We start from the raw sequence: 14,992 nt of genomic DNA, 5'->3' as shown, positions 1-14,992 counted from the left end.
GATCATGTACATGAATAACTTCACACAGAGAAAGAGAAATATGAGAGAGAAAATTGAGATGGTATGAAACTACGAAGAATGATGTCATGTGGCAGGGAGAATATAGTTGGGATATTACATATAATTTCAAATGCAATCTTAACTAGTTGAAGGGGAACTCCAGCTGATTTTCAGACTTTTCCAGTGGAACAACGATACATTGGCTGCACTGAGTACAGAGTTTCAGAAGTTATAATGATTGGGATAAAAATAAGATTTTTTTTTCTTCAAAATTTGTAACATATCTCACAATGGACTTAAGGATGATGAAACAGCAGTTTCACCATAAGAATGCATGAGTGGTGACTCAAAGAAGCAGAACAAAAGAAGAGATATTGACCGTGAAGTGCATGAATACTCCATTCAGCACTGTACTTCATGATCCCAAATTTAACTGCTTGCAAAATTGTTAGGAAGTCCCGATTTTCAAAAATTTAGACTCACTAAATATATGGCGCATACATCATTTGTGACCGTGCATCACAAAACGAACAAAAAGTTGCACACACTAATTTTGTGTGAGGACTGAAAATAGGTGAAATGGGTCAACCTAGCTGATCTTGACTTTTTCATATTTTCTGAAAGAGCAAGTCTTCCTCTACATTAAGCTAAAATTTGGGATCATAAAACGGGCAGGAAAGTGTGTTTTTTAGCAGTTTATCTCGAACATTTTTTGGTAAAATAGTGTGATTAGGTGTGTCTTTAGAGTCCCCTTTTTCATTTCTTGTACACACTTGTACACACTCTTCACTTTCAACTCCAATAATTTTGAAAGGATGGTGCTACTGCTTTGAAAGTTGGCATTATTTATGGACAGAATGTGATAATAAGGCATGCTCAATTTCAGTTTAATCTGATAATCCCTTCATTGTTGTTACTCTGGTGGTTTACATCCTGTTTTTTTGTCCCATTCAACACACAGCCAGCACGGCTTGGTAAAGATTAAGCGCTTGAATAGACACTGTACTTCAGAGCCTCTTTTCTCAGTTCACACTTTTCCTGAGTGTGTGCTTTTTTTCCCCACTATTTAGATAGGTTAGGAGAGTCCATTTGATTTGAGTTATACACCATTCTAAAGCTTAAAGTCTGCTCTTTCAGAATATGCTCTTATCTAAAATTTCATGTCTGGCAACTTTCTGTTTGTTTTGTGATGCAGGGTCACATTTGGTTAATATGTGGACATTAGAAGCTCATCACATGGGTTGTTTTACAACCTGGTATGAACTTCAAATTTGCACATTATCAGCATCCTGCAAGAATACAAAAATTAGACAAAATCTGGTGTGACATATTATTAGGCCAAGTTACCCTTTACCTTAAACAACTAGATCTGCAATGAACAAATTTGAAACTATAGTTATCAATGTACTTACTCATAGTATTAACTTAACTCTATCATTTTTGGTTCTAGAGAAAAACTTTTTTGTTTGAGGGGGGAAGGGTGGCTGCCCACATCCCCCCCCCCCCCCCCCGCGCCCCCAGGTGGGGCATGGTGCCCATTTGAATAACTTGGGATCCTACAATTGTATCTCCCTAGGGATGCTACCTGCTCAGTTTGGGGGAAATTCATCACAGAACTTTCAAGAAGAAGATGAAAATGTACAATTTAAGCCTCAATTTGGACCCCTCAGGTGAGCTAAAAATGCTGTGGCCATGGCAGCACAATGTTTGACATTATAACAAAAGAAAAGTTTGCATATTTTCCATTATGGCGGTCACACATGTCGGATTTCAAGCCAATTCCTCCAAAACTGAGGGAGCTGGATCCACAATATTTTTTGTATGATTTTCATTCAAAATACACTGTTACCATGGCAAAACATTCTTCAACAAAAACAAAAGATAAAGTTTGTACATCTGCATACGATGCTGTTGATGTACATAGTAACACATTGTTCAACAATGACGGAAGATGAAGTTTGCACGGAGACTACATAAAAAGGGGTCAAGAACCCACATGTGCCATATTTCAAGCTAAATGCTTAAAGATTGAAGGAGTTAACTGAATCCACAGTATCTTTCGATTGTCCAATTTTGATTCAAAATGTGCTGTTACCATGGCCATGCATTGTTTAAAAAAAAACCTCTGTTGCCATGGGAACACATTACGCAATACTAACGAAAAAGGTGTTTTGCACATCTTTCTTTGATAGTGGTCACACATGGCAAATTTTGGGTTAATTGTTCAAAAAATGAGCGAGTAGTTCGATCCACAACATTTTGTAAGATTTTCTTAAAATTTGCTGTTGCCATGGCAATGCATTATGCAATACTAATGAAAAAAGGTATCTTGCACATCTTCCTTGGATAGCAGTCACACATGCCAAATTTGGGGTTAATTGCTACGAAAATGAGAGTATTGTAGTTCGATCCACAAGCTTTTATAAAAATTTGCTGTTGCCATGGCAACGTATTATGAGATACTAATGAAAAGGTGTCTTGCACATCTACCTTTGATAGTGGTCACACATGACAATTTGGGGTCAATTGCTCAAAAAATGAGAGAGTACTTCGATCCACAAGATTTTGCAACTGACTGACCGCCCGCCCGCCGGCCGACTGACCGATTATAGAATGGGTAGCGAGAATCTTGTGATCTCATTGGTTGAGAGCTATGTGTCGATTTTGCACTGGCCGCATGCTGAGTCACAGTGGTAAACATGGTATCTCGCACTTGTAACAAAGGTTCTCGCATTAAGCAAGCGTTCGCGCACTCAGTACGAGACGCCTATTGGCTAAAAAATCATGCATCCAGTAAATACTGGATGCATGATTTTTGGGCTCTGGTCTATGGCAAGCCAAAAGAAAATGCGTCCAGTAAATCTGTCATCGGGTATTAACATGATAGAAAAATGGATTTTCAGCAAGAAAATTACCCATTCTATAATACAGCTAATGCACATGTCTTTTCATGCGTCAGTCGGAATATAGTGTGCATGCAGTAACTATGGAATTTAGCCTAAACCCACTCGACTTCGCCTCGTGGGTTAAGCATTCCATAGTTACCTTATGCACACAATTCCGACTGACACACTCAGACCTGTGCATCATTTGTATGCCGACCGACTGCCTGGCCACCCAACATCCAAGTGATTCCTATATACCCCAATACACACTATGTGTGGGTGGGGTATAATTAGTTCATCCATTTCTCCACCCACTGTTCTTTGTTAAGCCACTGCAAAATGTTGTTTCATAAGGAACCAAGCAATGACAATCATATATTATTATGATGTAGGACTGAATATACGTGTTGCACATGCTCACAGTTTATGCGCAGCATGTCCCATTTTTCATGCCCATTTTGTGCACATTAAGTACATATTGCGCGCAGTGAATGACAAGCTCAGTCTCATCATGATGCTTTGCAGCTTGCTATATCTCAAACAACGTACTTAGGACAGGGGTGGAGCTTTCCTGATAATCTCCCTAAAATTCTTTCTTACATTTATATATATGCATTCTAGAATACCAACTTTTTCCTAAGTCAGAAATTTGCATATCTTCCTAGGATTCATCCTCAGTTGTATACTTTTCTAAGTTTCTTCCTCAGTTTACGAAAACAGTTAGAAGAAACCCACGATGAAACTTAGGAAGATTTTCAGAATACTACTTAGGAAAAAAACCTGACTTAGAAAGAAAGGATTTCAGTACTAGACCATCCTATGATTCATGAAAATACCTTCATTCATTTCAGACATATGGAGAAAATAGTGAATTTTACAAATTTAACCTTGATCTTTGAACTTAAGCATTAGCATCCAAAAGTTTATAGGCACATCTTTGCCCACTAATACTTACAATGTACATACTGTACATAACGGTGTATTAACCTCACCTTCTCCCCACTGAAACAGGTCAAAATTCAGGCTGCAGTTTATACACCAATATAACCAATCCCTACTGAACGGCTGCATAGAGTGTGCAGACAATGATCATTATCATCTATAATGGATGTTTTAGCGGCGCATTAAAAACTTGTGTCCGCTCAATCTTTACCATTCAATATGAGAGCATATTGAACGAAATGCATAGGCCAATGTATTAATTTCCCATAGGCTACCGTTGTTACTGGCCGTTCACCGTATTTTGTCTTGTCTGTTGCGCAAGCACTTGCCAAGTGTGCGAAATCTTTTTACAGTGCACTTCCATTACAACGAAATGCTCGCAACAGGCAGTTTTCTTTCGTTATAACGAAATTTTGCTATAACATAACAAATACAATATATAACAAAAACATGGACACTGTGCATATATCATATTCTGTTTGTTGAATACTCATACACTAGAAAGCTAAGTGAAATGGGATGGTACCTTTTTAATTTTGTCTAAATATTACATTAAAAAGAGAGCATAAAGTTGTTTGTAATGTCACACATGTATAGAAAATGATGGTTTAGAATTCAGTTACAGTTCGCCATTCCAAAGGTTCATTTCTTACTAAAGTTTGTTACTTCGAAGGCTCCTTATACCGAAGTTTCACCATTCCCGGGATTCCGAAGATTTGTTCATCTGATGCTTCGCTCTTCCGAAGATTCGTTTTTCCGAAAGTTCATGATTTAGATAGAAATATATTGTTCATTTTCCGTAGGTTCATTGATCGGAAAATGAAATGAGGTTCGTCATTCCAAAGGTTTTTTAATCTGAAATGAAATAAGGTTCGTTATTCCGAAGAAGGTTTCTTAATAAAATAAAATGAGAAAGGGTACTTATTTTGAAGGTTTGGTTTACCTTAAGACGATCATAAGGTTTGTAATTCCCAAGTTTTGTTAGTGGAACTCATCTTTTTCACTTTTTTCACTTAACAACGATTAACGAACGTATGGAATTCCTATCATTTTCGGACTAACGTAATAAGAACTATATTCCATTGTCGGATTAACAAACTTTATTAATAAAGCGCATAGGGAACATTCACTTGTTATATGCGCTATAAAAATGTAATTATTATTGTTATTATTATCATTTTTATTAATAACTAGCCTTTGGAATAATGCCAAAATGTTCGTAATAACAAACCCTACTTCATTTCCGAACTAACGGACATTTAGGTGTCAGGATCTGTGTGTTTTGTAATAAAAAACCTTCAGAAGAATAAAACGAACACTATTTAATTTCAGATTATCCTATGACAATAACACAAGTCCCTCTCGCAAACTGTGCGAGACACACGGAGCCTACACACAGTGATGTGAAGCATTTGCCCATGCAGAGACGCTAAAACTGCTTGTTCCGCTACGTATTTTCACAAGCGATCCACATTTCTTATAACAGAGCACATTTCTTTTGTTTTTTTTTGTCAGTGGCGCTCGGAAAAGACTTTGTTATAACAAAAAGTTTGTTATAACCGTGTTCGTATAAGCGAATTTTGTACCATAGACAGTTTTTCTTTGTCAGTGGTGCTTGGAAAAGACTTCGTTATAACAAAAAATTTTCTATAACCATGTTCGTTATAGGGCAAATTTTGTACCATAGACTCTGAAGGCGATAATTTTGGGACCAGAAGTTTCACTTCGTTGAAATAACCGTGTTTGTTGTAACGTGAGTGCACTGTACAATTCACAAGCACACAAACATCTTGCTAGTTGCTCGCTTCATATGCAGTTAGTTGCATATATGCAGTTAGTCACTGAGTCGACTTCAAAGACAAATAGAAGTGCGGAACTTTTGTGCAGTTTATGCTTTCTCTACATAATGATTAGAGATAATAATAATCATATTGGATGGCTTAATTCATGGATTACCAGGGAATATTGAACTCGTTAGAGCTAATACCGCACTCATCTTTGATTCGTGCAATAATCCCTGGTATCCCATTAATAACCACCCAATATAATATCAATATTTGAAATAATTTCTTTTTCATTAGGCATGAGTTGTAAACTTCTTTCTTTTTTATGGCACAAAAATCACCACACTTTCTCCCCCAAACATTTCACTCAATTCCAAACATGTTGGCAGTATCTCCACCCATTGCATGATAGTATCCACGCTAATAGTAGGTGAACGATCTCTTTTTTTGTTTACCCAACCGCCAAAAAAAAGGGGTGCAGTTAATATCAATGCAGTTAATGCACTATTATTTATGGTGTGCCAAGTTTCATTTGGATACCTCAAATGGTTCTTAATTTATGCTGTCCACAATCTTGATATCGGATGGACGGAAGGATGGATGGACAACCATAAAACATAAAGCCCCTGGCAAAACTTTGTGGCAGAGGCACAGAAATCCAGCTTAATGAATGTTGATAAGGAGCTTAAACTTTACCTGCAGGACAGAACTAAATGCCATGATGAAGAAGACGTTATGCAGCTTTCAACCAAGTTGAGAGGCAGGTCTTGTTATTCTGGATGGTAAATAACAAAAAGAGATGACCACACACCTTTCAATTAAAACACAATCAAAAAGCGAGGGGTAATGATGTGGGGCATCAAAATCAAAGAACATGAAAATGCAACGGTATTGTTATAATTGTGTAAGCAAAACTAGAAAAGGATGCAACTGATTGACAAATTGCCCTACATCGACGTAAATAAGCACTGAATTGATCAGTGTTTTAGTAGTAGCCATGATAAACAAGGCAATCGCCAAATTGTGTCTCGCCCATTCGCGTACAAGGAATTAATATTTTTTATAACTCCCAGAAGTTAATTGACCTGCTTATGACCTTTGACCTTGTGGTGACCTTGAACACCCTAAGGGACATTTACCATCCAAGTTTGGTCACAAACGGACAAAGGGATCAAAAGTAATGAGCCGTAATCGAAACGCGCCATAAAAACTTAACATTGGGCCCTAAAAATTTGTTGACTCCTTTCTGTGACCTTTGACCTTGTGATGACCTTTTACTCCCCAAGGGACATCTACTGTCCAAGTTTGGTCACAAACGGACATAGGGATCAAAAGTTATGAGCCACAATCAAAACGTGCCCTAAAAACATAACATTGGGCCCTTAAAGTTTGTTGACCCCTGTCTGTGACCTTTGACCTTGTGACGACCTTCACCTCCCCAAGGGACATCTTCCATCTAAGTTTGGTCACAAACGGACAAAGGGATCAAAAGTTATGAGCCATAAACGAAATGCGCCCTAAAAACTTAACATTGGGCCCTAAAAGTTCGTTGACCCCTGTCTGTAACCTTTGACCTTGTGGTTACCTTCAACTTCCCAAGAGACATCTACCATCACCCAAGTTTGATTGCCATTGTAGCAACATGTGCTGAGTTACGTGTGATAAGAGTCTTGCAAGTAAACTTTAACGTATGACCTCAAATGACCTTTGACCTTATCATGTGACCTCTTACGGCACCATAACATGAAGGTACCCCCAGTGCATCCATCACCCAAGTTTGATTGCCATTGTAGCAACATGTGTCGCGTTACATGTGATAAGAGAGTCTAGCAAGTAAACTTTAACGTATGACCTCAAATGACCTTTGACCTTATCCTGTGACCTCCAATGGCACCATAACATGAAGGTACCCCCAGTGCATCTATGACCCAAGTTAGGTTGTAATCCAAGCAACTTATGTGAAGTTATTTGTCAAAAGAGAGTCTTGCAGGTAAACTTAAACGTAGAAAAGAGAGTCTTGCACATACTCTTTAATATATGACCTCAAATGACCTTTGACATCATCACATGACCTCTGACAACACCATAACATGAAGATACCCCTAGTGCTTCTATCACCCAAGTGTGGCTGCCATTGCTGTAACAGTTGCCAAGTTATGGATCATAAGAGAGTCTTGCAGGTAAACTTTAACATTTGTGACGGACGACGGACGACGGACGGACGACGGACGGACGACGGACGGACGACGGACGGACGCCATATGGATCCCTTAGTCTCGCCTTCACCTCCGGTGGGCGAGACAAAAATCATGGGCGTACATACTCGAGCAGGATTCGAACCTACGACCTCCTGATCACCGGACAGGTGTCATCTCCACTAGAACATCGAGCTTTCGCCCGAAAGCAAGTGTTGGTTCTAATCCTTACTGCTTTGTTATTCAAATTCATACCCGCTGCATGCTATAAGGATTAGAACCAACACTTGCTTGATAAGAATAATAATGTGTTAGACCCAGCCACCACCATGTTTTTTTTCTCAATAGTTTTGATATTACAGTGTAATTGAGAAAAAAGAAATAACCTGTCATTGTCCTATAGACCGATTCAATTTCGATGGCCTATTCACCCACTGCCGCTAGCGGCGCTATAACGGTCGCCATAACTGGGGGCCAACGGGGGCTTCCAGCGAGCTAGCTACCCAGCGAGTTGCGCTTGCAGCTCAGCAGCCTAGCGTACCTATCGCGCATAGTTAGCCGGGCGCGGCCGCATGCGCCGCCGGCGGCCGCTGCGTTGGCAACCGCCGCGCTAAAATTGTGATTGTTTACTTACTGTGGAAAAGTCATTCAGCGGCATTTGATGCCTTTTTTTTTTGTGATAGAGTGAGTAATTCAGACATATTGATCTACCACGAAAGCTTCGAAGGAAGGATCAGAAAAAAAAAAAAAAACATATTGTGCAGTTGTTGGGTGCACAAATAACAGGAAACCGGAAATGGAAGCTGCACGTCAGTGTGTGAAATTCAGACACCACTGACGCATGATGACCTACACTGACACTACAGTGAAATACAGCGGTATTAAAAAAGCACAGATTTTCGAAACAAACTTTGGCCTATGCCTACTAGATTCTCTATTTAATTAGGCTATCACTGCATATTCGTAAAATAAAGTTGTTCATTTTAGAAGACAAGTTCAGATCAAAGATTTTGATAATTCACTGATTTTTTTTTTTTTTTTTTTTTAATGCTTGGTGCAATACTTACCAAAGTTAGAGTACACTTCCTAGCTATACTATATTATTATGACAAACATTTTAAAGCCTACACTACAGCTAAATGAATGTTTCAAGATGTGTTAAATTCTTATAATTTCATATTGTTTTTTCTTCTTCACTAAGTGTTCAGCATTGAATTGACCATATTCAATTTTTGCCTGAACTCTGAATTTGAATTAATTTTTGATAAAGTGATACTTATAAATATTAAACTGCCATGAATGGTGGCAAACGTCTGTTTCATAATCATATTAAGAAAGTTTGATTTGAAAATCACTTTTGTAGATTATAATTTTAGGCGTTAGCGCGATGTTAAATGCAAGGTTACTTAGACCTAAACAGTAGAAGTTTTGGTTGTTGACATCAGGCGACGTAAATTAACTTCTTAAGTTTACACGGCTTAGAAACGCCTAGATTTGCCTTCCATTTGGTTTACTTAGTTAGGCTTGCCGTAAGTTAGTGACAACCGAAAATGATACAGGATGTAGCTAGGGTTCTAGAAGTCAATAGGTCTATAGGACGGGTCTAGATCTACTCGTCTAGTCTGGACTGTTGCCTAGAATTCTAGACAAGATCTAAAAAACGTTAGACAGATTCTACCCCGCTGGCCCGAGAAAAGGCACAAGAAAAGGCACAAGCCTAAAAAGGTTTAAGTTAACTGATATTAGTTGCTATTTATAGCGCCATATCTAGCTCAAGATTCTGATTCATTATTTCATTATATCAGTTAACTTCTCAAAAGTCTAGGCCTACTAGTACTAGCAAGACGTCTGCCTACGCCTAGCCATAGTTCTCCCCAGGTGTTTTTATCCTCTTACACAAATGTGAATAGATCTATATGGGGCTTACACCAGAGACTCCAACTCTCCCGTTTTCGACGGGAGATCTCCCGCCGAAAACCCATTTTTGCAAAATCTCCCGTTCTCCCGTTTGAGATTTAATTTCTCCCGCCCTGGCTCTTTGTCTCCCGTTGGAAAGGATTTCTTGCATATTTCTATCGTATGTTGAAAAAATAAGCCTTAGATAGCACCAGAGAGCATCTAGAACCCTAGGAATTTCGCGCTTCGCACACATCAACTTTGAGTCTCCCGTTTGCTCGGGGTTTCAGTCGGGAGAATCTCCAGATCAGAAGGTACTTTGGGTTGGAGTCTCTGTTACACGCGAGTACCCAAGTCATCGCAAAAGAAATAGAGTCTACAAACACTCACGGATCGTACCGATATTTACCTTGAAGTTCAAGTTTTGGCTACAGCCGTATATGCCATCTTCCCATTCGCTCATAGTCGGTATAAGTTGTTTAAATTATTATTTTTTTTATTAGCCAGCGAAAAAAAAAAGTAGACTCTAGTTATCACAAAGCCAGATGCGTCGATTGCTGCCAGCGCCAGAGATAGCTAGGTGGCCGGCTGGCGCCGGGTGGTAAAATCACTGGCTGCCGCTCGCGCTGGCACCCTTGCCACGCACGCACGGCGCTTGCCGACCCGGTGGGGACTCTAAAAATCTATTGGGGACGCTATCCCTAAACCTAACCCTAATCCTAATCCTAACCATCGAACCCTAACCCTAACCCTAACCCTAACCCTAACCCTAACCCTAACCCCAACCCTAACCCTAACCCTAACCATAACCAAAAACCCTAACCCAACGTTTTTCCCATAGGTTTAACACGCGCCATGCCCCAATCTGTGCCGTCTTTAAAAAAAACGCGACCCGGCCTGGTTGGCCCCCAGTTATGGCGTCGCCTTAAGAGGGCGCACTTCCATGAACAGTCGCTTGAATCGGTCTATACAGTAGATGGAAGTCAAAATTGAACAGTGTGTGGAATGCTCTGCATACAATTTTGGACACACACACACACACACACACACAAAATGCATTTTTCCGGTATATTACTTTTATAAACAGCTGGTCATAACAAAGCAATGAGACCAGACATCAATATTCTTAAATTTCGGTGCATATCTTTCAATATTCTCCAGAGGTCAGAGGATACTAAGTAATCGCTAAAGTTCATGTGAAGTGAGTACACGCCTTTTGAGTTGCTCACTTTTATTGCTATAGAAATACACACTATGTGCATCATGTCAGTCATTAAGTTATGTGTCAATTTCATTTTCAGTCTTTCAGTCTTTTCAACAAGTAATATAACACATGCACATACCGGGGCATCAGTTTGGAGGAGGGTTGGGGTGGTGACAGGGATAGTTGACCCCCACCCCATCAAATTCTGAGATGTGGACTTTGTTTTGTTTTGTTTTGTTTTGCTTTATTTTTGTTTTTGCTTTTTAGACAGAAAACTGCCCCGGTTTCTACCCTTTTACTAACAATTTCCCAAATATTCCATCATAAATGTGTACACATGATTTTTTTAAATTTGTATTCTTAATGCAAACGTTCCCTCGCATGGGAAGGGTTGGGGACAGCCCCTTTCATACTCTTTCTCTCGCTATATCAACCTCCCCTTCATGCATTGATTATGGCTACACATTTGGGGATGGACATTTTTTTTTTTCAAAAGGGTAGTTCAACCCAAAGTGGCACGACATCATTAAATTGAAAACAAAAGAATGCAAAAGCTCCATAATGTGGGAGGGGGATACCTCCACCCACATCCTTCCCTCGAATCGTCTCCCTCCATCGATGGCTGACTTACGACACCTCTCTGATACAAATTTTGAGATATTCCTTCGGAAGTGCATGTGTGCCAGATCGTTGAATCTCATTTCTCAAAAGACAGGATCTTTCTCGAATGGGAATGGAATACCCTACCCTCTCAAATGCTGCCCTTGCTGGGTTCCCATCCATATAGACTTGGTACACTATGGCAATCCATGATTTTCGAAATATTCCACAAAACAAGGATGCATCAGATTCTAAAAATTGAAAAACTTCTTCTTCGAGGAGGGGGGGGGGGAGTGAGATGCGCCCACACCCAATTAACTCCCATATTAGTGATGACGCACACGTGGAACAAGAGCTGCACGAAATTACTGATTTCAGGTCTAAAACTGCAAAAATCCAATCCCCGACCCATACCCCCCCCCTCCACTCCACTCCTTTGCACCATGGACTTATGCTTGAACACATATTTTCAAACCTCCCCCCAACTGAAAACAGAGGTTGATCTACACTCCTGCTCTGTGCAGACACCCGATGTAGATAATTACCTGAAAAGTTTTGTGGAATGAATAGCCACTTTTTTTTGTCACAGAAATGCATGGTTTGTAAGCACTACATTATAAACAAGTAACTATTAACTATCGCAATATCAAGATTAATATCCTCGCATTTCATTTGAGGTCTTTGACCTTGTGTGATTTTCATAGGTGAAAGGTAATTGCTCGGTAATAAGCAGGGACTAGGAATGCTCTCTAGAACATCATCATGTTTACCATTAATCAGTGATGCCAAACTATTCTGATATTTTGAGGTCATTGACCTCTCGAGATCATCAGAGGTCAAAGGCAGAAACTCGTCTGTGTGCATTGGAATATGAAGACAATGTCATTGTAAAACAGATTCGCTTGTTTTGTACATCTTTACCATGTTTATCACCAACCTATGTTATCATAGTTCAATATTCTGATATTCTGAGGTCATTGACCTCTCAAGGTCATCAAAGGTCACAAGGTGGAAACCTGTCTGCTCTTTAGAATATGAAGACAATTTCATTGTAAGAAAGATATGCTTGTTTTGTACATCTTAACAATGTTTACCATTAACCAATGACATTACAGATCAATATTATATTTTGAGGTCATTGACCTCTAAAGGTCATCAGAGGTCAAAGGTTCAAACCTGTCAATGCTCTGTGGAGTCACAAAATGGTTTCCCTGACGTATAGATGCATGTTTAGTGCATCATAACCACATATCATATATCATTCACAAATGTCTCAAAACATCGATATTCTGGTTTTTAAAGTTCATTGACCTCTGGAGGTCATCAGAAGTCAAAGGCAAAGACATGTCAATGCTCTGTTGAATCAGAAAATGATTTCTCTGTAGCATAAATGTATGTTTAGTGCAACATAACCACATCTATCATTCACAAATGTCTGCAAACATCAATATTCTGATATCTAAAGTTCATTTTTACACTTTTACACTTGTCGGAATATGTCAATCGCAGCCAGTTCGCTCTGCAATAACTGTGTTGCACCAGGGAGGGAGGTGAGATGCACCTCACAGCAATCTCACTGCAATCATAGCAAGTTCTTATGGTATCTTTAAAAAGATAGTGTTACTTTTTCTGTCTTTCTCTCAGCTTGTACCGAGTCACGGTAGCGATTGATCGAGGATTGAGGTTGTTTATGTTGTGTGTGTGTGTGTGTGTGTGTGTGAATGAAAGAAGATTGAGAAAAATGTGTTTACAAGACAAGGGTGAAGGAATATAAAACCTTTAAAAAAAGGTAAGGAAAAGGGAAAAAGGATATGAAAAAAAAAGTTATAAAAAAACCTGGAAAAATGAACAAAAGGTTTACAAAATAGAGAGTACACTACAAGACAATAGAAGGAAAGAGAGAAGAGAAACTTGCATTATAAAGGAAAGTAAGAAAGAGATGGATATGTTTGAAAAGAAAAGTGGACAGAAAAGAGAAAAATATTGATTGAACTCGAACAGAAAAGCACTAGGTAGAATGATAAAATAAGAGATGAATCACAACCGGATGAAAGCAAAGATGATTAGGAAGAAAGAAGAATTATACAGCTTGAAAAGGAAATGAAGTAAACGATTCATTAGAACAACACATAAGAAAAAGATATTGGTGATGATAAAAAGGAAAGACCCTTGTAGATGTAGGGAAAAACAACCCATGAAGGAAACACAGAACAATTAGGTAGAAAGTGCAGTTAAATTAAAAATTGAGAAAGTTGGACAAGAGGAAAACCACAAAGAAAGGATTGATGGGAAGGAAAGGGAACGTATAGATTTTACCTGAAAATGAAAGAATTTAGAAAAGAAAGAGGAAGATATACACTGTAAGTGGCAGCACACGCTCGCGCACGCGCTCAACAGCTTTGAAGCTACAACCGCTCAAGCAAGACTTGGCCGAGGAAAAGAGAAAAACAAATTTTAGCTTTTCAACGACACCATAGAAAAAGCCGCTTTGTTGCTACATTCATTCAGACCAAATGACCGACCCTTTAGCATGCACTGAATGTATTCGTATTGTGCTTGTGTACAGTACAGCATTTCAAGTGATCAAGATTTTCCTACGATTTTCTGACACAAGTTGTATATGGGTCATTCCATCGGGTTGGGGCAAAAATTGTGACATCAGAGTCCAAAAATAGAAGTGTGATAAATGGATTGTTTTGTTTATTCCAAGTTTTGTGGGACAATTCTTCAACTAAATCCACTCATGGCTTCAAAATACTGTCCTTCATATTTGAGTAAACTGAGAAACAAGATTTGACAAAATACCACCATTACTTGGACATCATTTATCATCCTTGCTAAGACTATACTTGCTTACCTTCAAAATAAAAGGAGTTGATCTCAATCACTCCTAAGAAACTTTTTACTAACAAAATTGTTAATCACTTTGTTCCACATTCTTCAACATGGTACAAGTATTTTGACAGATAGAGCATCAATAAATGGAACATGAGACTCCTTGTGTATAGCAGTACCATGTTCTGTGTTGTTCTTTTTTCTCACCAAGCAAAGAAATTCAATTTATGATGGTATGTAGAACTAGGTATTGAAGAGAAATCATGCCTAATCAGAATGCAATAATTTTCTTTGGAAATACTTGACCACTTTTTCTGGCCTAACCTTCCATTTTTGATGTTACCACCATTACATGGACATCATGTCTCTGTAACAGAGGTATAATTGGGAGCATTATAACTAAATGTCCATCAAGGGTCATTACATACCAAATTTCACTTTTTACCACAGGATCAATTAATACTACTACTGTTGTACTAGCAGAAAAACACCTTGAATGTCAAATTCTTTGGATGGAAATAAAAGAACTAAATATTAAAGTTGAAACGAGAATGTAAGAAATTATTTACAAGTGATTTTCAAAATCATACTAATCCTGTTCAAGTTTCCACTTCAGTTTGTCTTTTGAATCATGTCTTTTTCTGTGTAAAT

At 38.7% G+C, this 14,992-nt stretch overlaps 1 protein-coding gene across 1 annotated transcript in view; it reads right to left on the bottom strand.

Moving 5' to 3' along the window:
• Nucleotides 1-14,992, bottom strand: part of LOC139731434 (uncharacterized) — a 65,920-nt gene that overhangs the window by 42,120 nt on the left and 8,808 nt on the right. The window contains exon 2 of the mRNA XM_071642320.1: nt 6,308-6,386. Coding sequence (XP_071498421.1) covers nt 6,308-6,331 — 24 coding nt within the window. The 5' untranslated portion in view covers nt 6,332-6,386. The remainder of the gene's footprint in view (nt 1-6,307; nt 6,387-14,992) is intronic.

The sequence above is a fragment of the Diadema antillarum genome, unplaced genomic scaffold (assembly GCF_040938485.1).
Source record: "Diadema antillarum isolate AM-2024a unplaced genomic scaffold, OU_Dant_1.0 seq00000371_RagTag, whole genome shotgun sequence".
Classification (NCBI taxonomy): Eukaryota; Metazoa; Echinodermata; class Echinoidea; order Diadematoida; family Diadematidae; genus Diadema; species Diadema antillarum.
This window is presented reverse-complemented; position numbering and strand designations above follow the sequence as displayed.